A 27,309-nucleotide genomic window follows, 5' to 3' on the forward strand; every position below is an offset into this window, starting at 1 on the left:
ATAATTCTGTCTTTCCAAAAAAATTACTTTTAAAAAATTATTTGATTATTTAATTTAAGAAAAATTAAAAATTAATTATTCAAAAGTGCTTACATTTTAAAAACTTGTTTTTTTTAATAAAACCTACAAAAGATTACCAAAACAATGAAACCAGTCCGATCATTTAGAAATCAAGAAAAATAAGTTATAATTTTTTGAAAAAAAATTTTTTTTGAATAAAAGATATATATTTTGAATTTTTTTTGAAGGCTTTTTTTGGAAGGAGAAAATATTATTTACAACTTTGCCGAAGACACTATGCCGTTTCGACTGCAGGCATATTTTTAATTTACAATAGAGCACTCTATGAGGAATCAAGAATATTTCTACAGTCAAAACGGTTTATTTGATTGGCATAGTGTATCTGGCAAAGTTGTTAGTAATAACTTTGTTCTCCAAAAAAAAAAAAAATGTACCCTGTGAAAAAAAATTAAATTAAAAAAAATTATAACTTTTTTTTCTGATTTCTCCATGGCCGGTTTCGTTGTTCAGTCAAACTTTCGTGGTTTTTATACAAAAATCAGTTTTTTAAATGGGCTGTTGTGGATAATTAATTTATAAATTTCTTTTTTTCTTCTTCAAAAAATTAATAATTCGTTTTTAGAGTGTATATTTTTTTTTTTGAAAAACAAAACTATTATCTACAACTTTGCCGAATATGTCACACCGCGCAAACGAACCGTGTTGGATCTAAAAATATTTGTAATCATCACTACCTATCCGAAATAGCATTTTCAATAGCATTTCAAAAACGAGTTGTGTTTCAAAATATTAAACCAATAGCACAACATGGCATCTTTTGCATATGAAAACGTTTATGCAAAGTTTCAGCCAATGGGCACGTTCACGTTCTGATGATGTAAACTCGACAGAAAATATATGGTCGAACTGTCAAAACGACGCAAACCCAGAAACGTAGAAAGCGTATCTGATTGAGATCCCTATACTCTCATTATCACTGAATAACATCGATACAGTCTTTTGTCCGATTATATAAGCCAGAGCACTGTGTGTTCAATCAAGTGTTGGCAAAGGACATTATTGTGGTAAATAAAACGAATAAATTGTCTGGTACAACATTCGAAAGAACAAGTACAAGTGTCTTAGAGAGTAGATTTTTCAAAAAAAAAAAATAAAATAAAACATATTCCATCAGTTTCCACCGTTTAAAGTACTTTCAAGACCCTTGGAATGGAAAACATTTTTCAAATATTCGAATTCCATGTACCTCCCGTGTGTGATTTTGCAAATGACATGAAAGCATTCAACATTTTCCGCGAGACACAATCTTAATTATGGTTGAGATAATTTTTTTTTGCACAGAGTAGTTTTTTGATACATTTTGTAAATTTGTTTTGTAATATCTTGCTATTTTACATATAATTTTTCCAATTCAACATTGCCACCCTAACGACAATGATATAACAAATATTATATCTTCAGGAATTTTTCTGTTGGTATTCAGTGAAAAGTGATTTTTTCCATTTTATACTCATTTTTACACAATATTATGAACCACCCTATGTCGAATAAATGAACCACCCTAATAATACACAATGTATTCGTGCCAGTTATAGTGTATATCATTATACAAGCTATTTCAAGAGACTAGTGATCAATTTAAAAAAAAAAATCTAAAAATTTTGAACTCCGCCTTCCACAATAGAAAAACCTAAATTAATCCACCTAGCGGTCAGACCCAGCCTTTCTCATTCAAACTTTTATTTGTAAAAATAGATTTACATCAACGCTTCAATCCAATAAATGTATATTCACTCTTTAGGTTCTAAAATATTGATGTTGTAATCTATACATATAAAAATGCAGTCCGGTCTGTCTGTCTGTCTGATCCATATAGGCTCGAAAACAAGGTTGTTAATCGATAATTTATTGTAAACATCGATAACGATACCTGTTATTGTTTATTTTCCTGATGAGACGCGAAACATAAACAAATATGGAAAAGTTTCTTCCTGTTGCCTAGTGATGTTTCGTCTCCAACCCTCCGAAGTGAAAAAAACGTTTCCTCACCGATAACGTCTAGTGACTATCATCATCGCCGATATCGTTAATGTTTGAAGACGCTATCGTCATCGTAAATAACGATACCGTACGTTATCGGTAACGGCGATGACGATTATCGACAATAATCTATCGTATTAACAACCTTGCTCGAAAACTAACATAACAAACAAACATAAAACATAAATTTCTACACAACTCAAGAACAAACCAAGCAAATGAAACCGAATTTGGTATGTGGATTTTTAGGGGTAACAAATATGTCCATAATAGTTGGATGAAATACAAATTTCTGCACATCTCGCGAACTAATCAACTAAATGGAACCATATTTGGCAGGTGAAGGTTGGACGATTCCCATTAAATATGAGTATCTCTGGAACCAGAAAGATGCAGAAGATATAAAATGATCACAGATACAGGCCTGAATTTTAAGATGGTGACTTCCGGTGTTTGGTAAACAGCCGGAAATGACCAAATACCATTCAATATTAATGTTTTCGGAACCAGAATTACAGATGGCAGAAATTGATTTCACAGACAATTTTAAAGTCCAAAATGACAACTTTCGGCTTCTGAAAAACAGCCCAAAGTGACCAAATACCACCCAATATGAGTATCTCCGGAACCAGAATGTTGCAAGAAGCTAAAAATTGACTTTAGACACCATTAGTATCTCCTGATCTAAAATGATACACAGCAGCTGTAATCGACCACAAACCCCATTTTGGATTATAGGTTGGCGACTTCCGGTTCCTGGGAAACAGCCGAAAATGATCGAATAACACCCAATATGGGTGTTTCTTCAACCAGAATGACGCTCAGAGGCTAGAAATTATTTTAAATACCATTTTGAAATCCAAGATGGCGACTCCGGTTTGTGAAAAAACAGTCTAAAATAACCAAATACCATCCAATATGAGTATCTCCGGAACCAGAATGATCAACGAGCTAACAATTGACCTCAGACGATATTTTGAATTCCTAAACGGCAACTTCTAGGTCGAAAATGACCGAATAATACTCAATATGGATATTTCCGTAATCGAGATGATGCATAGAAACCAAACATTAACCCTGGACACCATTTTGAATTTAAAGACGACCACTTTAAGTTTTTGGAATTTCCGGTGTCAGATTGATGCCAGAAAATCTGCTGAAAATGACCGAATACCACCCAATATGAATATATTCAGAATTAAGGCGATGTCCACAAGCAAAAAGTCGAGGATGTTGTCATTTCGATTAAAACCAATCATTTCAAACGATTTGTTATTTGACTTTGATCATATCCTATGGCCGATTCGTCGTGCATTTGCAGTTTTTAAACACTTCGCAAGGAATTAATGAATTTGGAACCTTCAATTAGTACGATACCACATTTCATTTATGTTGATGCCACATATATCGATCAAAGCAGGTGAAGTTTTAAATAGTCTTTGATTTTCTTTTCTTTCCATAACTTTTGAGCCACATATCAAATTGCTATGAAGTTTGTTATTTGTGAGTTTGAGACAGTTCACTGTTCAAATGTCAGTCATGTGCATTGACAGTCATTGAATTGACAGTCATGTTCAAATGAGTCATATAATCTTTGAGATAATAGACTTTTATTGTTTTGTTAACAATTTAATACATAACGGTTGCTTAAGTTTGATTATAATCAAATGAAATGGGAACGTATAGGGCAGCCAAACTTTGAAACCACGTGTTCAATCACAATTCTTCAGTTAACCCTCAACTAGCCCGCTCATCTGATAATACTATTGATCAAATCGGTTGTGTAGTTTCTGAGATAATGAAGTTTCGTGATTTCACATTTCACATTTTTAAACATAACAGTCAAAGTAATAGTCCGATTGCAAAACAAATCAATAGGGGCAACTAGACCTTCCATTTGAAACTGATTTTATGAAAATCGGACCAGCCATCTCTGAGAAACATGAGGGAGATTAAACAGTCTCCAGAACACGTTTCTTTTCATAACTTTTGAACCACAAGTTCAATCTTTATAAAACTCAAAACTTAAGGGTAGCCCGTTCTTTTGAGACCAATTTTGTTCAAATCGGTTGTGTAGTTTTTGAGATAATGATGTTTCATGATTTTTACATTTTGATACATAACCTCTAAACTAAAAATCCGATTACAATAAAATTCAATAGGGTCTTATGGGACAACCAATTCTCGACGTTTCATGAAATTTTAACCCTCTAGTGCCCAATGCCGCCATTTTGCGGGCTTCAGTCGAGATTCCGAAAAGCTTTAATAAATACTTAAAAAGTGTTTATAATGGTTTATAATGATTTTATCGAAGTCCGTTTAGAAATTAATTTGGGCACTAGAGGGTTAAGTCATTTGGCATCAAAACGTACCCCCCTTGGGTGATTTTTCAGTTTTCAAAAAGGCCAAACTTCAATCGCTTTGCGCCACCCCATTTTAAGTCCGGTTGAGCTGAATTGCACAGGGTGTTTTTTCGAGCAGGTGAACATTTTGTAAAGTTTATTTTTTTGAAATTTTCTGGTCACTTTTTTCCATGCGATGATTGGCGCTCTAGTGTACATACTTGAAATGGAAAGACCCATAGGCTAAAATTTGTTTCTCGTGTTTTTTTGGCGATTTGACGTGCAATTTTATATATTTTATTTAAACATTTTTCGACAGAAAACTGTAATATCGATAATTTTTGTTGCGTTTAAAGGGTATTTTTAGTATTTTCAGGTGATAATAGACAGACTTCTGTTACATCTAAAGTAGCTTACATATATTGCAGTATGTCATTTAAAAAAGTTATTAGATTATGTTTCTTTTCGTAACTCTTGATCCACATAACCAATTTATAAAATTTATTTATTTGACATTAAGTTTACAAATAAACATAAAACACAGTTTTACCTATTGTACCTGTAGTTGACGAGTAGTAAGAACGTGAACTAGACGACTGTTCTACTGACATTTCATCCTGACGAATGAATGTCAGCTCGGTTATGCCACTGCACTCTGCTGAGAGGTACGATGGCGTATGATGCATCAACAAAAGCTTGCGTCGGTCAACGTCAGCGGGGAGCGAATTTTCCCGCGGGATTCAGGTTATTGTCAAGGTTATGCTGGGGTAAACTGCATGCTATCTTTACAAACTAATGCACCATGCGAGAACGAAACCGGTTTCATCGTTTAGCTTCTCACACCGTGGTTTGGTTAAAATTTTCATGCAATTTCTTCTGGCTTAGGGTAGTCCGAAAAGTTGGTCTGACAAATTGATTTGGGTATTAGTTTAGTCATTATTATTGATTATCAAAAACGGAAATTATTTATTTTTGATTATACGTCTTGTAACATTTGTGCATGTGTCTTTTATTTCCAAGCACCAACCTGGTGAAGATGTTCTAGCGATAGATTGCTCAGAACCTATATGCGTCTTTCAGATCTGAATTTAATTAGTTCTTTTCGCGGGTCAATGACACCCATGCCATTTCGTGGTCGTTCATTTGGAAGAACTTTTGCATAAAAAGTAGTTTTTTTTATTCTCGAGACGCTTAATGTCTTTCTTTTTTCGGTTCTTTCGCCCGAATTTAATTCCTTGATAACTTTCAAATGTTCAGCATCGCTATTATTCTTTTGGTCCAAGTATTTTGGCCGGTAAATTCCGTTCTCCTCTGCATCTTCGCACCGCTGCTGGTTGATCTCGTGTTGTGCTTTTCAGTGAGTTCGGTTAGGTCGACCGTTGGCTTTGCATTTAGTTTTTTTGAGTAGCTCGTCGGGAATGTGTTCAGGTGATCTTGTAACGTGCTCGAGGGGTTCTCACTACCGGCCATCTCCGAAGATGACGATAATGACCAAGTTGGAAGATGAGTAAGTTGGTCCCTGTTTGGGGCAACTTTTCAGATGGCTTTTCAGTTTTTCGGTACGCATCGGCACGAATGGTGTTTGGTTTCGTTTGCAGTTGTGGCGAACGCCTTCTTGTTGACGGTGAAACTATTTAAGTATTCTGTTCTACCGGAAGCTTTGTGAAGTTTGATGTTCTAAGTTTGGTGAGATTGCAACATCGAACGATGCGGCATTCCATCCTGTTGGTAAGTTTTTGTGTCACTGTTACGAAACATGGGTATTCCATATACAGAATGGCGTTTGAATAAGTAAGTTTGGCATAAAAGCGGACTGATGGTGGAAAATTATTACCACAGTTCCGCACAATTCTGCGAATTGTGAGTTTCACTGAATATCGTTACCATTATTCTAGTGAATGGAATGACTTAATAGTGTGATTTAAGATACCTCAAAGAGTGTTTTCTGCAATGTTACAGTAGATTCTCATCTTATTAAAAAAAGGATTTTTCATACCTTTGAAACAAGCGACCTATAGAACGATATGGTTGTATTATTTGCTAAATTCATAACAAGGGTGGAATTCAATCGGGAAAAAATTACAAGAATATGGATGAGTCAAGATCAGGTGAAAATAAATTCGCTGAATTTTACTGATCAAAACATTGCGACAGGAAAGAGGTAGAATCAAGCAAAGTTTCTCTTAGATTCCAATATCTTCAAACAATCAGAGTCTAAGTTAAAATAATCATATGAGTTTTTTAATAACAAAGAAACACATGCCAAAATTAAATCCAAAGAGCAATAACAGGAGGGTTGTGTGCAAAGCCACGACCGCAAGGTTGAAGTAGAATACTTTTACAAGAAAGATAACCCGGCTGCTTGCGTGTCAGTCATCTTTTCTAGTAAATAAACGTTGACTAATCAGATCAATCGAATTTTGCGCTTCAACAAGGATTGACCATTTTCAATAATATAGTAAGTTGCTTGTCATGGTTGGAGCTTGACAATTTTTGAATTTTGAGATGAAATTTTTTCGGATGTCGTGCTCATGACTGAAGGAAAAGATAATTCAGTGCGTTCTGAGACACGGAGGTAAAGTGAAATTTATAACTTTTACAAATTTAAAAATGTGAATTAACTTATTAGAAGATTTTAACTCTTCAACCAAGTTTTTATTTCATACGGAAAAGGAATATTTGTTGTTCATTTTAGTATCGGATGAGATGCCGATCACATCTTTGCGTTTTCACTGACAGTGCGAATAAATTATTCCTTGTGATAAAATAAACAGTGAAAAGCTGATTTAACACTCAAAACTAGACGGTTCACGTGGTGTCAAAATGAATCAACTTTTCATTGAATGCAGTGGGCACTAGCACTTTCGCACCGAGACTGCATTTCACTAAAGTGTCTCACTGCATCAGCCGCTGTCGATGCTGAGATCCGGTGCAACTAGTGCGCTATCCATAGCCATGCCACAGTTGTGGCCGCTATACACTGCCATTGTAATCCACTGTCCCTGCATCAGCTGGCCCAGCTGCTATCGTTGCTGGAATCCACTGCAACTAGTGCGCTATCCATTGCTACGCCACTGCTGTGGCCGCTTTTCGCCATCGCTGATATCCACTGCACTGCTAGTGCTACTGCTAAGGGAGGACGACTGCTGTTGTCGCTGTCTAGAACTATTATGAGCGGCTTCGGCTGAAACAGACTCTTTTATAGGCCAAATAGCTTGTTTAAAATTGCAAGGTATATGATTCTGTCGACCGTGCTTGGGAAGCAATCATATAACGACCAATCAGAGGTCGAATTTTTCGTTTTGCCAAGGCTTGACTATTTTCAATAGTACAATAGTGTGAATAATAAAATTAGAATTATCTTCTTTTGGAAAGAATCTTAGAAGATTTTCCAATCTATTGCTGCAAGAACGAAGGAAATCCATCGAATACTAACCGATTTATTAGCATTTGAAATTGGACATATTTTTCACTTTTTTCGGTTTTAGATTTTCATTTCACATCCCTATGTAGCCGAACTTCCTGAGAGAAGTATTCTACTTCAAAAAAGTCAAATTAAACATTTATATTAAATTTGGTTTGAAAATACTTCCAATATTTTCTTCAAATACTTTTTTTCTGATACATTTTCATAAACAAAATAAAAGCATTATTATTTTATTTTGCGCGTTGTCTCAGTTTAGGTTCAATGGTATTTTAAACATAGAATATATAAGGAACATAGAGGACCATCGAATTTCAAAATGTGGTAGTGCTTTCATTGAAAAAAAAAACAAGTCTTTATGCAATATTTAAGCTCAGTCGGACACTATTTTATTTTATTTTGATATTTAAAAACTATTATCTTCATTATTCCATTTGAATTCTCATGATTATGATATTTTTCTTAAACTTTTCGATTTAAGGAACACTCTTATTAAAAATTAATAGCAGTTTCAATACCACAGTCATGAGTATCTTAGCAATTACTTTCAAATTCTTTATTTCAAATTCAATAACTTTCCCAGCTTGAAAATTTTCCAAGTCCCAGAAAATCGATTATTTAAAATCGTTATGCGATAACACCAGATCTTGAAATTTGGTGCATTTCTACGATATATGAAATAAAAAAAATCTATTTTAGAAATTTCGTGCACTCTGGGCCCATCCACATTCCACGTGGACAGATTTTTAACGATTTTGACACCCCCCGCTCCCCCTCTGTAGACAAATTCCCATATAAATTCCAAACATTTTGTATGGACCGTGGACATTTCACAAGCCCCCTCCCCACCAAGCTGTCCACGTGGAATGTGTGGATTGCCTCTCTCGTTTGCATATTTTTCAGGAGTCAAAAAGGCAAACCACGGACTAACAGACGTAGCACTACAACCTAGCGCTATCGCCACAAAAAAAGCTATCATTTCAAACTTACAATCGAATAACAGTCATTGCGCAACAATACCGTCTGGGGCGCTGTCATGTCATCTCATACATATTTTATGATTCCCAATTTGACACATGCACTTACGCTAGTGCTAATGTCGAAATACAAGACGCAGCGCGACCACGGTCGTAGATGGTGCTAGCGTTTCTAACGAAAGTTCTGGTATTATCCGAACGATGATTTTATTGAAAATTTGTTCAAAGTGTTATGTCTGTTAGTATGTGGGCAAAATTCAACCACTTCAAGGGTCCACTTAACGAAGTCCGATCGCGTCAGCTTCTATATTTACTCAACTGCAATTATGCAGATGAAGACGATCTCTTTACCTCCTTATTGGATAAATATCGGTTGAGAAAGGAACCAAATTAAGGAAAATCAACTTTCCAGTTATTTTGACATTCTCGTTTGTAACACTGCAGCTGATACCTTACGCAATTATCGATGAATTTGAATACTCCCGCGAGATGCTGAAACCGAAAAGTTGAATCATCATCAGCGAAAGAAAGTCACAGTTAAAACTAGCTAAAAGATTACATAGTCGGACCACAAGCTCTGCGAAACTGAAGTTCGAATAATAACTCTAGTGCATGTTGATTTCGATATTATTTCTGGCTTCGAATATTTTTGGCCTCAAACAAAAATAATACGCTTAGCCGGTTTTTCGATTCTGTTTCATCGCATTAGAAATGGTTCAGCTCTGAACCTTCTAAACAAATTTGATTCTCAAAATTCTGCATCCCGCCTGTTGAAAGCATGTTTATCGAAAAACTCAAGCAAGATGCTGAAGTGCCTATTTGCATAATCTGAATGTATAAAATTATTTTTTCAACCTAACCGTTAACATTTTCACCGTTTTCAGGTCTGCTACTTGGCAGCCGTCTCTGGCAGGTCATTTACCGATGTTCGGCGCCGGCTCCGGTCGGATGTGGCTTACAATCAGAGGAATCATCGGCAAGGTTAGTGGAAGAGCTGTTGGCCTTAAATAGGAGCCTTTACTATGGAAATCATCCCAATTGTTGTTTCTTTTAGGACAATTTAAGTATGGATATGCGGTGAAGCAAGGTGAGACCCAGTTTCATCATCAGCGTTCACTGGATGGGGCAATGTACGGATGTTATGGGTTTGTGGATCCACTAGGGAAACTGTTCATTACACATTACTTGGCAGATGTGGCTGGTTATCGGCTGGTGAATATGGCAAATCCGGATCGAAAATTGATTGAGAGGCTTAAAAATGAAGGGTAAGTACAGTTACAATTTTTGCTATTCCAAGACAGTTAACCCTAGAAAGATAGTCTGCGTTAATTTGACTCCTCGCTTTTAGTGGCATTGCCCTCTTCTTTTTCAGATAGTGCGAATCCGTTCTCGTTTTTCAAGATACTGAATTCTGGTATTTGTTATGTATGGATGTAATGATTACTTATTATTAAATTTTAAACAAAAACTTGCTTTTCGTTTAGAGTTAAAATTTTTGCATCCATTTAACGTCTGAATGAGATTATCTTTCCAGATTTAAGTTGATAAGTGTTTTTTTCCGAGAATCTAAAGTTTATCATGATTGACCTAAAAAAGGCCTTCGCTTCATGATTTTGGTGGGTTATCGCCACCAACTTTTTTAATCAGAGATCATCACATCGTCTAGACGTTTCGAGATAGTCGTTTTTCAGTTTTTTTTGTTCATCTATAATTTATTTGACACGGCACAAATACAATTTAATGTTTAACGGCGCCAATTATATCTGGTAGCTTACTTTCTAAAGTATCTTAATAACTAAAAGCAAATTTTTTAACCTCGCTGCCGACTACGAGCTGAAACTAAATGTAACTTAAAGCTAGAATATTTTGCATTTAAAGCACTGGTTTACTGTATGATGGTTTTCATTGCCATAGGTAAGCACATGTTCCGATGCTGGGCCAAGATATTACGTACTGGCATATTGGGTTGTCTCCCTCGGGCCTTGAGAGTATCGTGCGGGTCTGATTGCTGTTTCCGGATCCGGGGTCTTAACGTGTTCTTGTCGTTACGCTGGATGCAGGCGGAAGGGGGTAGGACTAAACTGGGGCGTGGATGGATTTCAGGAAAACGTATATAAGGGACATGTAGGATAGGTCACGGCTTGCCAAGACATCACGAACAGGAACAGCCGACTGCCTACCTTCGGCCTGCAGGGAAGCTATTAATTTAGACCTGGCGTCACGGTGTACAGGTCATGACCAAACAACGTGCTCTATGTCGTGATAACCTTCACCACAGGCACAGATACCACTTTCCCCGAGCCCAACACGACGGAGATGCGCGTCAAATCTATAGTGATTGGACATAAGCCGGGACATCACGCAAATGAAATCCCGACCTACATCCAACCCCTTGAACCACGGGTTCGTCGACACCTTGGGGATTATGGAATGTAACCACCTTCCCAGTTCCCCTTTGGTCCAAGCATTTTGCCAACTGATGATCGTATTCTGACGTACAAATGAGAAAAATTCATTAAAGGCAATTGGTCTTTCATAAATTCCACCGTTTGTTGCGCCCACCTTAGCCAAAGAGTCCGCTTTCTCATTGCCCGGTATCGAGCAGTGAGAAGGGACCCACGCTAAGGTAATCTGATACGATTTTTCGGATAAAGCACTCAGATGTTCCCGTATTTTCCCCAGGAAATACGGAGAGTGCTTAACATCTTTCATCGATCGGAGAGCCTCAATGGAACTGAGACTGTCCGTAAAGATGAAATAATGGTCCGTGGGAATTTTTTCGATAATCCCTAGGGTGTACTGAATTGCAGCCAATTCTGCGACGTAAACAGAAGCAGGATTATCAAGCTTATGGGAGACGGTTAAATTGTTATTGAAAATACCGAAGCCAGTGGACCCATCAAGAAGTGATCCGTCAGTGTAGAACATATTGTCGCAGTTGATGTTTCGATATTTATTGGAAAAAATTTTGGGGATCTGCTGCACGCGTAAATGATCCGGGATTCCACGAGTTTCTTCTATCATGGATGTATCGAAAAACACAGTAGAATCAGAAGTATTTGATAAGTCGACACGATTTGGAATATTCGAAGAAGGGTTAATATTATGGGACATGTGACATGTGAAATACAATGTCATAAAACGGGTTTGAGAATTAAGTTCGATTAACCTTTCAAAATTTTCAATCACGGGACGGTTCAAGACCTCACATTTGATAAGAAAGCGAGAAGACAGGCTCCAGAAGCGGTTTTTCAATGGTAGTACTTCAGCTAAGACCTCCAAACTCATCGTATGGGTCGACTGCATGCAACCCAAGGCGATACGCAAACAACGATATTGTATTCGCTCCAGTTTGATCAAATGTGTGTTTGCTGCGGAGCGGAAGCAGAAACACCCGTACTCAATGACAGACAATATCGTTGTTTGGTAAAGCCTTATAAGGTCTCCTGGGTGGGCTCCCCACCATTTTCCGGTTATTGTACGAAGAAAATACACTCTTTGTTGACATTTTTTCATCAGATACCTAACGTGACAACCCCAGGTGCCTTTAGAGTCGAACCAGACACCAAGATATTTGTGTACCAAAACCTGAGAAATCGTTTTACCCATTAATTGTGTTTGAAGCTGAGCAGGTTCATGCTTCCTAGAAAAAACTACTATCTCAGTCTTCTCCGGAGAGAATTCGATACCTAGCTGTAAGGCCCAAGCAGACAAATTGTCCAAGGTATCTTGCAATGGTCCTTGCAAATCGGCAGCTTTGGCTCCTGTAACAGAGATTACACTGTCGTCTGCAAGTTGTCTTATCGTGCATGAATTTGCCAGACATTCGTCGATGTCATTTACATAAAAGTTGTAAAGAAGGGGGCTTAAACATGAGCCCTGGGGAAGACCCATGTAGCTAATGCGAAAAGTTGCCAAATCGCCGTGCGTAAAATGCATGTGCTTTTCGGACAGCAAATTGTGCAAAAATTTGTTTAGAATTGGAGAAAATCCTTGTCGGTGAAGTTTGCCCGAAAGACTGTCAATAGAAACGGAATCAAAAGCCCCCTTAATGTCCAAGAACGCAGACGCCATTTGTTCTTTGCGAGCATAAGCCAGCTGAATATCTGTTGAAAGCAACGCAAGACAATCATTCGTCCCTCTGGCACGACGGAAGCCAAATTGAGTTTCTGATAGTAGATCATTTGATTCGACCCAGTGGTCTAAACGACGGAGTATCATTTTTTCCATCAATTTCCGGATACAGGATAGCATTGCAATCGGCCTATAAGAGTTGTGATCAGAAGCTGGTTTCCCTGGTTTTTGGATGGCGATCACCTTCACTTGCCTCCAATCCTGCGGTACAATGTTTTGCTCCAGGAACTTATTGAACAAGTTCAACAAGCGCCTCTTGGCATTGCCGGGTAGATTCTTCAACAAGTTGAATTTGATTCTATCTAACCCAGGCGCGTTATTGTTACAGGACAGGAGAGCAACTGAAAATTCTGCCATCGTAAAAGGTGATTCTATCGCGTCGTGACCCGGAGACGTATCGCGAACAAAGTTTTGCGCAGGAACAGAGTCCGGACATACTTTCCTGGCAAAATCAAATATCCACCGACTTGAAGACTCCTCGCTTTCGTTGACCGTTACGCGATTCCACATTCTTCGGGCTGTGTTCCAAAGAGTGCTCATCGATGTCTCCCTCGACGTCTCGTTCACGAACCGACGCCAATATCCGCGTTTCTTCGCTTAAGCCAGGCTTTTAAGCTTGGTTTTGAGCTCCGAATACCGTATATAGTCGTCGGGTATACCTCCCTTCTGGAAGGCCAAAAACGCGTCGGATCTTTGCGTGTAGACATCGGAGCACTCTTTGTCCCACCACGGAGTTGGAGGCCGCTCTTTGATCGTTACGCCGGGATATTTCTTCGTTTGGGCTCGCAACGCGGCGTCGAGGATTAAGCCCGCGAGGAGGTTGTATTCTTCAAGTGGTGGGTGATGTTGAATCGACTCGACCGCTTTTGAAATCATTTCCTCGTATAACTTCCAATCGACATTCCGTGTGAGGTCATACGGAATGTCAATTGGTCGCATGCGAGTTGAACCGTTAGTAATTGAAACAAGAATAGGCAGATGGTCGCTACCGTGAGGATCGAGGATTACCTTCCATGTGCAATCCAACCGTAGCGACGTCGAACATAAGGATAGATCCAAAGCGCTTGGGCGCGCTGGAGGTTTCGGGATTTCACCGTTGTTCAAAATAGTCATGTCGAAGTCATCGCAAAGGTTATAGATTAAAGAGGAGCGGTTATCATTGTAGGGGGAACCCCAAGCCATACCATGAGAGTTGAAGTCTCCCAAAATCAAACGTGGCGAGGGAAGAAGTTCTATTAAATCAAAGAGCAACCGTTGCCCAACCTGTGCTCTGGGAGGAATATATATTGAGGCAATACAAAGCTCTTTACCTTGTATTGTCATTTGACATGCGACAACTTCGATGCCTGGAATCGAGGGGAGGTTAATACGATAGAAAGAATAGCACTTTTTAATCCCTAAAAGTACTCCTCCATATGGGGTGTCTCGATCAAGGCGAATAATATTAAAATCATGGAAGTTGAGATCAATATTTGAAGTAAGCCAAGTTTCACAAAGGGAAAATGCATCGCATTTGTTTCTATTTATCAAAACTTTAAATGAATCCATTTTTGGTAAAATACTTCTACAATTCCACTGTAAGACAGAGATAGAATCCTTCGTATACGCAGATGAATTAGGCATCGAAGGATACTATCGCTGCAAGGAGGGGCCATTGGGCAGTCAACTGCTTCAAAAATGATCTAACTGTTGGGAGGAATGCTGTAAGAAAAATTTTAATTGGATTGGGTACATTGAAAGTTTCAAAAATCCAGTCCACAATGTCAGAAAATTTCACTAATCCAGAGTTTGTTTGATCAACTGGGAGTGCAAAAGGAACTGGGGTTTTGGATGTTCCTGGCAGTGCTGGGAACTCCTTCTGGGACTTTAAATTTGCAAGCCCAGGAGGAGTTTGCTTCGGTTTTTCCGCAGCACTGTTTGGTTTGTTTGTATCTTTCATTTCACTTTGGGAAATCTTAGGACCTTTTCGGGGAAGTTTAGGAGAGGAAATATTTTTCCTCTTTCTAGACGCCCCAGGATTGGCATAAGTTGTTCCCGCTGGTGAATCGTCAGAATCGGTTTCATCAGAGGACAACAGATCAAAGGGGTTCGATGTTATGGTAGAAGTGGTCACGGTCTTCTTCAGCATCTCAGCGTAAGATCGCTTTGAACGCTCCTTAAGTGACCGCTTGATTTTATCTCTGCGCTGCATGTACACCGGGCATGTGGAGAGCTCATGCTGATTTCCCCCGCAGTGAATACATTTTTCAGCATTTACACTGCAAGAATCGTCCGCATGAGTTTCTCCACACTTGCTACATCATGCCTTATTGCAGCAGTAGGCGGCTGTGTGACCTAGCTGCTTGCAATTGGTGCAATTCATAACACGGGGTACATACAATCGCACAGGCAGACGAACCCGATCCATCGAGACGTGGCTAGGGAGAGTAGATCCGGCAAACGTAACACGAAACGAGTCTGACGGAGTGTACACTTTTGTGCCGTTGACAAGAGACACAGACCGCAATTGCTTGCAATCTATGATCTTTACTTTTACGTCATGACACAAAGCATTTTTAAAGCAGCCAAAACCGCTTGCCAAGATACACTCGACCGACAGACTCGAATCGGTTATGACACCGTCGATCTCCACGTCTCGTGCGGGTATATAAACGCGATACTCGCGTGTGAAAAGCTCGGAGCGAGCAATAGCGTTGGCCTGTTCCAGGTCGCTGACCACGACACGGAGCTTGTTGGGTCTGACCTTGGAGATTTCGGTCACGGCCTTATACCCCTCCGTCAGGTCTTTCGAAATCTGCAGGATGTTTAACGGTTTCGATTTCGGTCCTGCTTTTGGCCGAAAGAAAACAGTAAAGCTGCCCTGAGATCCGTCCGGGTAAAGCCTGGGTCGAGGGGGGACTGGAGAATTAACAGATGTAGGGTTGGCAGGAGGGACAGGGTCGGAGGGGTTCGGGGATGGTGGCACGGGATGCGAGGGATCTACATCCATCGCGCTAAGTCTAGCGCACTAGCGCCGACAGAACACGTACCTCTTTACTTCTCCTTTCAGCAGGGTTGGTTGTCCGAACGGTTGAAGCTGCAGCCGTTACAGCCAGCAGCACCAATACAGCAGCACCAAACAGCCACCAGCAGCGAGCCGGGTCACTCCGCGAGCCGGGTGTGAACACTCAGCGCAGCGACACAGCTCGCTGTCAACTGTTGGCTTCTTCTTTTTCCTCCTTTGTGTTGAGATTCTCGTCCACTGCTGTAGCACAAATCACTTAGCAGCCAAATCGGCTTACGCACCAGCAAACAGCCACGATGCGAAACAGTTGCACAAAGGCGGGCGACCTTGAACCTTCACTCGACCAGGCAAACAATGCCAACACTTGCTCGCGCGACTTTTGTTTTATATTCTATCGGAGCGATCACCAAACACATCCGATACTGATGCGTGTTCGGCACAGAATGTCGTTTTTCAGTTGGCTTGGCCTTTTTAAAAATGTTGGTTGTGTATGACAACACTAACGGGTGACAACTAAAAATTTGGATTTTTTTCTACTGTTGTCAAAAAAGGTGAATGAAGTTGAAGAAAAATAGATAAATTTTTCATGAAGATACATTCATAATGAACTATTAAAAAATATTAAACATTTTAGAAAGGTCCGTTACCGGCCTTCCGACAATGCCTTTTTATGATGCCGCAACAAGTGCGTTGTACGGCCTTAACGTCGGCTTTTCAAATGCATCTCTTGATTCTTACTTACTTTACTTTACTTTCAAGACGACAGACCGATTATCGATCCAGTGCCGAATCCAGAATACGACACCATGTCCCTCGGTATTGGGCTGCTATCCTCCAATCACCCCTAACACCTCTTTCGCGTGCATCCTCGTCGACAGCACACATCCATCGAGTGCGAGGTCTACCCCGAAGTCGACGACCTCTATCGGGATTCCTGCTAAATATAGCCTTCGCTTGACGCTCATCCGGCATTCTCGCTACATGCTCAGCCCACTGAAGCCTGCCGTGTTTTATCCGCTTGACTATATCCGCCGATTTGTATGCTTGGAAGTGTACCAGGCATACAAATCGGCGGTTCATGCGTTCATGCGTCAGCGCCAAACACCATTTTCTAGTTTGCCGCCAAGGATTGAACGCAGAATCCTACGCTCAAAAACATCCAGAGCTCGCCGATCAGCCTCTTTCAGCGTCCATGATTCATGGCCGTAGAGAGCCACCGGAAGAATCAGTGTTTTATAGAGTGCAAGTTTAGTACGGATTTGCAGACTGCGGGACCTTAGCTGGTTACGTAATCCGTAAAAGGCCCTGTTTGCGGCTGCCATCAACCTCTTTATCTCACGGATAACCTCAAATGTCACTAATGTTCCCAGGTAAATAAACTCGTCGACTACTTCAAATGTTTCCCCATCTAGCACCACCGCAGCACCAACCTCCGACAGACTACCACGCACTCTGCCATCCACCATGTATTTCGTTTTGGCAGAGTTTATTACAAGTCCTAATCTCGCAGCTTCCCTCCTGAGAGGTCCGAAGGCCTCTTCCACAGCATTACGGTTGATACCAATGATGTCGATATCGTCCGCAAAACCGAGAAGCATGTGCGACTTCGTAATGATGGTGCCGCTTCTCTGCACACCAGCCCTCCGTATAGCACCTTCCAATGCGATGTTGAACAATAAGTTCGACAGCCCGTCACCCTGCTTCAAACCATCTAACGTCACGAACGAGTCCGATATCTTACCGGCTATCCTGACGCTTGATGTAGAACCTTCAAGGATGGCACGTATCAGCCTAATCAGCTTTGTTGGGAAGCCATGTTCGATCATAATCTGCCATAACTTATTTCACTTAACTGAATCGTACGCTGCCCTGAAGTCTATGAACAGATGGTGCGTCTGCAAGTTGAATTCTCTAAATTTATCGAGGATTTGTCGCAAGGTAAACATTTGGTCCGTCGTGGAGCATCCCCCTCGAAAACCGCATTGGTACTCGCCAACAAAGGTCTCCTGCAACGGCCTCAGTCTGTGGAACAGGATGCGGGAGATAATTTTGTACACGGTATTGAGAAGAGTTATGCCCCGATAATTGCTACAGTCCAGGCGATTACCTTTTTTGTAGATCGGGCATATGAGACCCTCCAACCAGTCTGAGGGCAATTCTTCATCAGACCACACTCTCAGCATGATCCGATACAGCTGTTCGCTCCCGACTTTGAAGAGTTTGGCGGGAATGCCGTCCTTCCCGGTTGCCTTGCAGTTTCTCAGGCCTTTCACTGCTTTCTTCACCTCGTCCATGGATGGTGGATCCACAGCTTGACCATCATTCTCAATAGTCATCCTCAGAGCCGGATTTATGGGGGGGCCCAGGGGACCCGGGCCCCGGGCCCCGGGCCCCCTTATTTTTAGGGCCCCCACAAATCGACAAAAAGATTTTTCTCTTTAAAAATGAGATTTAATCAAAAGTTCGATTTACAGTAAGAAAATTTGAACAGACAATTTCAATCTGACACTTTCCTTCAGTGTTATTTTTTCGCGAGCGCCAATATTCTCTTGGAATGACACACATTAACATACCATTTGAATCGAACCAGCGCGCATTAAACGCCTAGAGTTAAAGTTTAGCCGACTGTCACTAAAAGCGCCAATCGAACTGTCAAAACTCGTTCCAATCGAACATCAGCAATGTTAAAACTATGATGAAAAAACTGTTGACTGTTTGATTGGAATTTTTCAGTGACAGTCGGCCAAACTTTAGCTCTAGAGCTTTAGCGCGCATGGGAGGTAAAGCAAAGGAAGAAAATAACCCACAGAGAGAGTCGTCTTATATTTGCGCCGTCTTTCTCAAATTGTGTGCAAATTTTTGCCTGTGGATCGCATTTTTTTTCAAATTGCGGTAGTTTTTTTTTCAGGTATCAAGAAAAAAACTTGAAGATGAAACTTATTAAAAATAGGTTGCGTGCGACTGTGAAGAATGAAAGGCAGTCAAACTTAGCATTATTATGTTTCGAGTACGAGTATACTGAAGAAGTTGAATGTTGATTATTTAATTAATAAGTTTCCTGCAAAAAAACTCGTAAAGCATAGTTTACAGTTCCAAGCAAAGTGAAAAATTTGACAAGTGAAAAAGCGTAAATTTTCGCTTGCGAAATCTGTCGTGAAAACCGGTTTGTGGAACACGCAGGTAATTCACCACCCTGCAGTTTACAGTTTAAGTGAAGTGAAACTCACGAGTTTACACCTCGAGCGAAGTGAAAATTGGCTGCAACTGACAGAATAGAAACGCACGCAAGTTTTCGCTTGCTGCTCCTTTTTTCACTAGCGCTTGCATGCGTGAAAGAAATAAACCCAAGTGGAAAAGATGAGATCCACAACCATCGATTTCGCTGGATCGAATTTGTTTACAGTTCCAAGCGAAGTGAAATTTTTTGCAGGTTGCATTTTTCACGAGCGTGAAAAAATGAACATGTTTTATGAGATTTTCACTTCGCTTGGAACTCTAAATAGAGCTTAAGAAAAAATTCTAACAAATTTTTGGTAATTTTTCAATAGCAAATAAATGCTTTTAACTCGTACGATAAAAAACAGTTTTGTTTTATTTTGGGCCCCCCACTATAACTGGGCCCCGGGCCCCCACAATCGTAAATCTGGCCCTGGTCATCCTGCTCCTTTCGACTCCACTGGTTCCCTCACCGTTCAACAGCACACTGACACAGTCACAGCCGTGGCCAACATGTGACCCCTGGCGCGGTTCTTCTCCTCCGTCACTCGCTGGCACTCAGCGTCAAACCACTCATTGGATGCAGCTGCCGCAGTTGTACCCAACACTTCTCGCGCTGTAGTGCTGATCGAACTGTGGATGTGCCTCCACTGTTCATTCAGGTTCCCTTCAACTCTTTCCTCAATCCGTTCATCAACCTTCTGCGAGTACTCTGCAGCCACTCCTTCAGTTGGTAGCCGCTGGATGTTCAACTGCATCCTCCTCGTTGCCTTGGATTTCAACACGTTGGACAGCCGGGCGCGGATTTTGGCTACTACGAGATAGTGATCCTAGTCAACGTTCGGTCCTCTGACCAACCTCACGTCTGTAAAGTCTGAAAAGTGGTCAATTTGAGAGCAAAGCTCTCCATTCGGGTGCATCCATGTGTGCTTACGTATGTTCCGGCGTGCAAAATAAATGCTACAGATAGCCATCCCCCTAGCTGCAGCGAAATTAACAAGCCTCAGTCCATTGTCGTTCGTAGTAGAGTTGAAGCTTTCCCTACCAGTTACGGGGCGGAAGAAGTCTTCCTGCCCGACCTGTGCATTTACATCTCCGATGACAATCTTTATATCGTGTCCTGGACACTCATTGTTTGTCTTTTCCAGGAGCTCATAGAACTCCTCCTTTTCGTCATCGGGTTTCTCGTTGGTCGGTGCGTACACATTTATTAGGCTGTAGTAAAAGAATTTGCCCTTAATTCTCAACACGCATATACGGTCACTGATCGGCCTCCATCTAATGACACGCTTCATCTATTTTCCAATTAGCACGAAACCGACTCCTCTTTCTGCTTTCACGCCGCCGCTATAGTAGATGTGGTACTTAAATGAAGTGTCCGCAATAGGATCTACTGCTCGGAATTCGCGTTCTCCCGATCGGCCATCGCACCTCTTGGATAGCTGCAACCTCCACATTCACCTTCCGCAGCTCTCTAGCCAGGATACTTGCGCGTGCCGGTTCGAGTAGAGTCCTTACATTCCAAGTACCGAGTCTCCAATAATCGTTGTCCTTTTTCGTTCGCCTAGGTCCATGCCGATTATTCCGTTCCGTATTTATATCTGGATTGTTCGTAGTATTTAATATTCGGTATGCTGCCTTACTAGGGCTGCGATACCTAGTCTCGCGACGGGGATGCCGTCTTTGATATAGCTGGCGAGACACCGCGTTTCATGATTCAGCCGCCCGCTCCGGATCAGACGCTGTTGTACGCCGCCCCTAACATGGGGAAACAACCGCGTACGTTTCCCCTTCCCAGTCAGCATACGACCAAAGTTTCCACCGGGGTTGGTTACGCGATATCCGCCAAGGTTACTCGTATCCCGGTCGGCACCACGTTGGGATAGGAGTTGCTGAACACAGGTGAATGACCACAATAAAAGCTCAAGTGACACGTGTCCAACCATTCTCCAACCATCTCTTGATTCTATCAATCAACTATTTGCAGCTCATTGATCTTCATCTATTTTGTAATTAAGGAACTCAAAATTCCAAAGAAATCTTCGATATGATAACACTAAGGTAGATCCGTTGGGTTGCGTATTTGGGGTTCAAATGGGGTCGAGTGGTTGTTCAGGCACGTTTGCGTTTTTTATGGTAATGTGATGATATTTAATCAGGTTAAAATACATACCTTTCATCAAAATTATGTCAAAACATTCGTTCTGGTATACATTTTGATTGATAGCTTAGCCACTGCCAAGAAACCTTGATCTGCGTATAATGCACCACAACTGCACAGCAGATGTTCCGATGTCTCGCTTTCCATATCCCAAAAGTGACAGAAATCATCCAGAACCCGGCCAATGTTCTCTAAATATATATCTACTCTGACAGTGCCCCTTTACTAGGCCGACGTATGTACAAAGCTTGTTGAGCTCTAGGAGCTTTTTCGAATGATTCAAATAAGTCGTTTTTTACGCGGGCCCATACAAATTTGGAACGCATCCCCCGCTTAAAAAAGCGACTTTAGTGTACTTCATTTGTTTTACAATATTGCTCTTAAAACAAGACTGTAGCAATTAAACAAACCATAGTTTAATTTGAAACCTGAACTAGACCTTTACTACATGATCTACCATTACTCTCCCCCACGCTGCGAGAACAAACCGAGCCAGGGGGTACAACTGATTTGAAAAATATCGCCAAGATGTACGTAGCCAGAGAAAGGTTGAGAACCGCTGAATTAGGTTGTTGTTTATTTGTTTTATTAACACTGTTCCAGAAAAAAAAATTCTTCGCGGTTTTGCGCAGGGCCAAAAAATTATTTGGATTGTTTTTGTCAGCTTCTTGTCAGTAAAACGGACACAGCAATATGGTCACTTCAAAATATGTCGCATGAATTTCAATCAATTACTTATAAAATAATACAGATAGGAGATCATGAAAGTGAATCGTATTGCTTGTGGTTTCGATCGCGTTTAGTTCAATTTTTTTCAACTGAACTTTTCCACATCCCATATGCAGTGCATAGCCAACTTGTTACCCAGTCCGGTCCGTGATAAAATAGGACTTTGAAAATTTTGGTTCGATCTAATTTCATACATTAGTATATTCGTGTAAAAAGTGCATCATAGTGTGGATCTTAGTTGAGGGTTTAAAAGAATTCAAAATGTAATGTAATCGATACTCGAATCAATTTGTCGTATTAACCGTATGGGGCCGTTCCTAAACCACGTGGTCATATATTGATCAATTTTTATACCCCCGTGGTCTTTTGTGGTCTTTTGGCCAATCCCCCCCCCCCTTGCGACTTAAACTACCTGTTCTTTTCATTTGTCAAGTGCTTAAAATTCGCTCAATTTTTTTGAATTTTTATTATTAAACTTTCAGTACAATCTATATTTCTAAAATGCAAAAGATTAATTCTTGACTTGGTGGCAACAATAAACTATAAGTCAGAAAAAAAGACCACGTGGTCATTTCGTTAACCCCCACCCCCGTGCGTGGTCTTTCGTGGTTTTTTGACAAACCCCCCGTCCCCCTCTGTATGACCACGTGGTTTAGGAACGACCCCTATCCTACGTCAAGCTTGTGTTTGTCCGCCTAGGCCAGGCCGGAATTTTAGAGGGGGGCAAATGTTCCGGGCATTCCTAGTCCTGGGTCACACGTGAAGACAAAGTAGAAACCTTTATGGAAGTTGGGCGCATAAAAATCTAGTAATTCAAACAGGAAAAACCGGGGAAAAGTGGTCAGTAGGCTGTCCCAAATAAATCGATGTTGAAAAAGTCAAGGTGCTTAGCCCTAAATTGAAAGATTATGTTATTTATAGCATTTTTGTAGAACATTTCGACTGTCTAAAAATCGTTTTCAGGTTGCCCAAAAGTGATTTATGAAACCCTCTAGTGGTCAGGTTTTGAGCGCTTATATATCAAGCATTTCTTTTCAAAATATCAAAGTTTTGGCATCAACCGATCAGAAATTCTTTTACGGTTAAATTTTTGTGACAAAAAAAACTTTTTGTTTACACTATTGAAAAATTGGTAAATAACTTCGATTGTCTAAATCTGATCACCCAATCACGACCTTTCTGCCCAAGCAAAGCCGACACTAACGAATATAACTGATCTATCTTTGTAAACTTTTTGTTGTTGTTGTTGACCGGCAAAGCGGACGGTCCTTCCTGGAGCAGCGGAAGGCGGGTGGTGGCAAATATTAGTCGCTTATAAAAGTGCACGCCATCAGATCAAATTTCTTATTCGTTCGTATGTATGGGTTGCTATTGCACGTGTGTGGGTTGCTATAGCGGATGTTTATTAAAGATTTAGTATATTTTCGTTTATTATTTAACATTCAGTAAAAATATTAAAACGCCTAAACGAACACGGTTGTAAATGTGACTTTACAACAGCGATTGAAACTTCTTCAGCCAGACTTTATTCATCGTCATTCAAAGTTTTTATGTTGCCAAAACTGAACCGTGCCAAAAACGAAACGTGCCAAAATCGAATGTCTGTATTATTATTTATAAAGCCTTAACGTCTCAGCATTTAGAAATGCACTGTTGGATAAAATTGCAGAAAATATTAGTGTTACAATTCCGTTTACTATTTTTTTAATGGAATATAAAAATACCTTTGTCCAACGTCATGCGGTCGTGTCTTGGATACCACCCTCCTACTTCCTTTTTGCTAATCTCCTTCCAGCGAACCGTTAAGTCATTTCAAAATTTAAATTTTCTTACCTCTAAATTTTTTAAGAAAAATGCTCCCCACGAAACTATTTGCTCCAGGCTCCCAGCACCTAAATACGGCTCTGGCTTAGGGACTAACCCTTCTACTTTTTCTGGCAAGATAATATGAAAACTTAACCATAAACTTAAAGTAACTTAAAATGAAATTTTTTTTTTCGTAAATTTGTTGTATATAATTGTAAAACATTAAGTTAATTTAAAGAAAATTGTAATCTAATGATGTGATATAATTTCAGTGGTTATGATATGTAACAAATGTGAGGTTTTGAATCATTAAGTTCATAATAATCACATGTCTAGAAGTATCTGTTTCGAGATGTTTCAAACTTCTAAAAACAAATTTTATATATTTTTCTAACCAGATTATCCAAAAAGCATAACTATCCGAGGTATATTTTTGTAACAATGATCTTCCATGTTTTTATTTTTAGTACTGCCGAAAATCCGATTGATGTGCAGAAGCTCTTTCCCCAAGAATGCCAGGATGATGGTGACATAGTGATGCTACAGCAATCAGCCGAAAAGATGAAAACATCATACGTTTCCGAAGATTCGGTGTTAGAAACCGGAAAAACAACGATTCTCAAACCGTTAGAAAAAGCCGTTCCCACTAATGACAATGAATCTGGAGCATTCACTGAAAATAAGATAGAACCTGCTGTTGAAGTTAGTGTTCAAGGTATTGAACAACCCTCCGGCAGCATAGATGATGCGAATGCTGCGTCCGATGGTGATAACACTGTGGAAAATATCGCTTCTGTGGTCGAAGATTTTGAACAGACAAAAGAAGAAAATCATCATTTGTTAACGGATCAGGATCCACCTGTGCCTTTTTCTTTGGCAGCTAAGAGCTTACCACAGATTGTAGAAACGAATGCCGTTTGGACCACGACACAAGTACCAGAGAGTGTGACAGAAGTTACAGCCTCCGGGAGCGATAAGACTGACACATTTGATGTGAATTCAAGTACAGAGTTATTAACGACGACTGCAATGCCTTCCGATGATCTGGACAGTTTAGAAGAAACGGGACATACCGATTCTAATATGATTGACGAAGTACCGACGACTACAGTAGCCCCTGTGGAGGTCACTGAGTCTGTGAGTTTGCACTCGCCTGAAAAAGTGGATGAAACTCCTTTCAGGGATCAACCAGCTGTCGAAAATGATTCACCACAGGAAGATCTAAAATTTGATGATGTCGAATACTCTTTTGTTCCAATTCCGGTTACAACTGATTCACCGAATGAAGATGGAGCAGACGAAAGCGAGAAGTCGAACGAAACCATGTTCGAGAACTTGGAGCATATCGAACCGGATTCGGTACAGAAAGATGTTCAAAATGATGCGTCTGTTAAGATTCAGACAGATTTTGTGTCTGTTGATAATCAACAAATGCCGGTTGTGGTGATTGAACCGAAGGTTGAAAGCATTCAACAGAATTCAGATCCGATTGTAGATTCTCATCCACACGATGAGGCCGAAACAGAATTGAGCAAACTAAACAATAGACAAACCAGTGAAACTAATCAGACTTCTAAGCCACAAACAGTTTTGGATGAAATAAGAACCGTTTTTCGAGGTAATATCAAATATTCTAATAGCGCTCCGGTTGCCACAAAGAATGTCAACGATAAGAACGATAAGAAACAAGGGCCCACCGTATTTGCTAGCGTTTCAGCTAGTACAGATCGATCTGTTGTACGAGATGCTGTTCAAGACGGGGAAAGTACCTCTGTCGGAAATATGTTGGACGACAATTTACAGTTGCAGAACAAGCCCTCAAAAGATAATGAGCCAACAAGTCCTCTAAAAAGCGATCGACATTCGTTAGAATACGCGTTTAGTACACGATCGAAACCCGAAAATGTGATGCCATCAATTGGTAACATTGGAGTTGTGGATCAAGATGACAATAGATTCGGTGAACTTCTCAGGTCATTAAACAGACGCGAGCCCATTGATGAGCGAAATGATAATAAGGAGTCAACATTGCATCAATCTCGAATCGGTCCGCTACCAAATTTTAACCAATTTGAACTGGATGATACTCACTCATCTGATTTATCTGACGGATATCGGGCAATTAATTCGAAGCTCCCGGCAACACCAAGACCTGACAGCAGTTATGTGGCAGGCGGATTTATTTTTCCACCCACGATAGCCAGCGGTACAGATCGGGTCCCGATGATGCCAAACCCTACCGTTGATTTCCGTCCATTTACACCAAACTATCATCCGCAAATTAAACCTATGCTCGAGCGTGCGGGATCAACGATCGGATCCAACGGGGATATTTACGACGAGATTGAAGAAGATGTAGATCAAGCAGCAGTTGCCAACCGGCATGTCACAAAGCCTGGAGACAAAACAATTTCTACTGAGCCATCAACATTTGTCACTTCAACACCAGCATCCACTTCAACCACAACGACCACATCAACAACATCAACAACGGCAGAACCGCCCAGTTCTGTCTCTAGCGTTGATCGTAACTCACATTGTCATGTGGTTATGCTGACAATTCCTATTAACGCTCAGCGGGTCATCATCAAAACCGATTCGCCTCAATTTCGGGTTTATGGTCGAGGTGATCCCGAGGAGCGGATCAAAATGGTGGAGCCCGGTGTGTATGAGGTGAATGTAGGCTCTACCAGCTCCATAAAATTTCAGCAGTACGGGTTTCCACCCACCTTCGTTCAACAGAACAAGCTTCGGCTTGACCTTGGTAAAAATTTTAATTACGACGATTTAGTTCCGACACCACTGTATAATCGTCGAATTTATCAACAGGAGCCGATGCAGTTGGCTCCTGATAGCATGACCGATTTGAACAACCCGTACCTGCCTCTGAATAATGAAGCTGCAATTCCTTCGGTGGCTTCCTCGCAAGCAAGGAGTGTTGGTATGCCAGAACAGTCGGTACCAACGGAGGACCAGAATTCGCTAACAACCGATCAACGAGCTCTGCTTAGTCTGGTGCCATCATGGAAAAAAGTCCTACTTTATTACTAATCGATTTGGTGAAATGACTCACTGGTTAGAGTCGGTTAGCTTCACCGTGCCAGACGATGTCCTCCTACACGCAACCGAATCTGAATTGATGTTAGCGCGATATAACTTGTCATGTTTCTTCTCATTTTTTATCATTTTTTCATCGAAAAAGAGGATAGCCAAGTTTATACTGAAACTGAAACGGGGTGAGACGTTCTTCATCGAAACCAAGCTGAGCTTTACAAATCATTTTACGGCTGTTTGCTACATGCAGGAGGACAATATTTTTGTTCGAATCATTCTCCGGTATAAAAATTTAGTTTTATTGGATTAGTATGCTAATCGGCGGTTAACTGCTGCAGTCCACTTTACTCGTAGGTGACACCGTTCGGTTGGCCGAAGAATGTGCGGCTCTTGTTTACGTG

General features: G+C 40.6%; 1 protein-coding gene across 1 annotated transcript; it reads left to right on the forward strand.

Moving 5' to 3' along the window:
- Positions 1 to 5,943: 5,943 nt before the first annotated feature.
- Positions 5,944 to 27,309, forward strand: LOC129722903 (uncharacterized). The gene is made up of 4 exons (XM_055676748.1): positions 5,944 to 6,131; positions 9,689 to 9,785; positions 9,859 to 10,069; positions 24,322 to 27,309. Exons 1-4 carry the CDS (start codon positions 6,111 to 6,113, stop codon positions 26,903 to 26,905), a joined length of 2,913 nt encoding a protein of 970 aa, XP_055532723.1. The 5' UTR covers positions 5,944 to 6,110; the 3' UTR covers positions 26,906 to 27,309.

The sequence above is a fragment of the Wyeomyia smithii genome, chromosome 2, assembly GCF_029784165.1.
Source record: "Wyeomyia smithii strain HCP4-BCI-WySm-NY-G18 chromosome 2, ASM2978416v1, whole genome shotgun sequence".
Taxonomy (NCBI): Eukaryota; Metazoa; Arthropoda; class Insecta; order Diptera; family Culicidae; genus Wyeomyia; species Wyeomyia smithii.

Coding starts and splice junctions, on each gene's coding strand:
- LOC129722903 (XM_055676748.1), top strand. CDS start 6,111: ATGCGGCATTCCATCCTGTTG. Junction 9,786..9,858: donor TCAGAGGAATCATCGGCAAG/GTTAGTGGAAGA, acceptor TGTTTCTTTTAG/GACAATTTAAGTATGGATAT. Junction 10,070..24,321: donor GAGAGGCTTAAAAATGAAGG/GTAAGTACAGTT, acceptor TTTTATTTTTAG/TACTGCCGAAAATCCGATTG.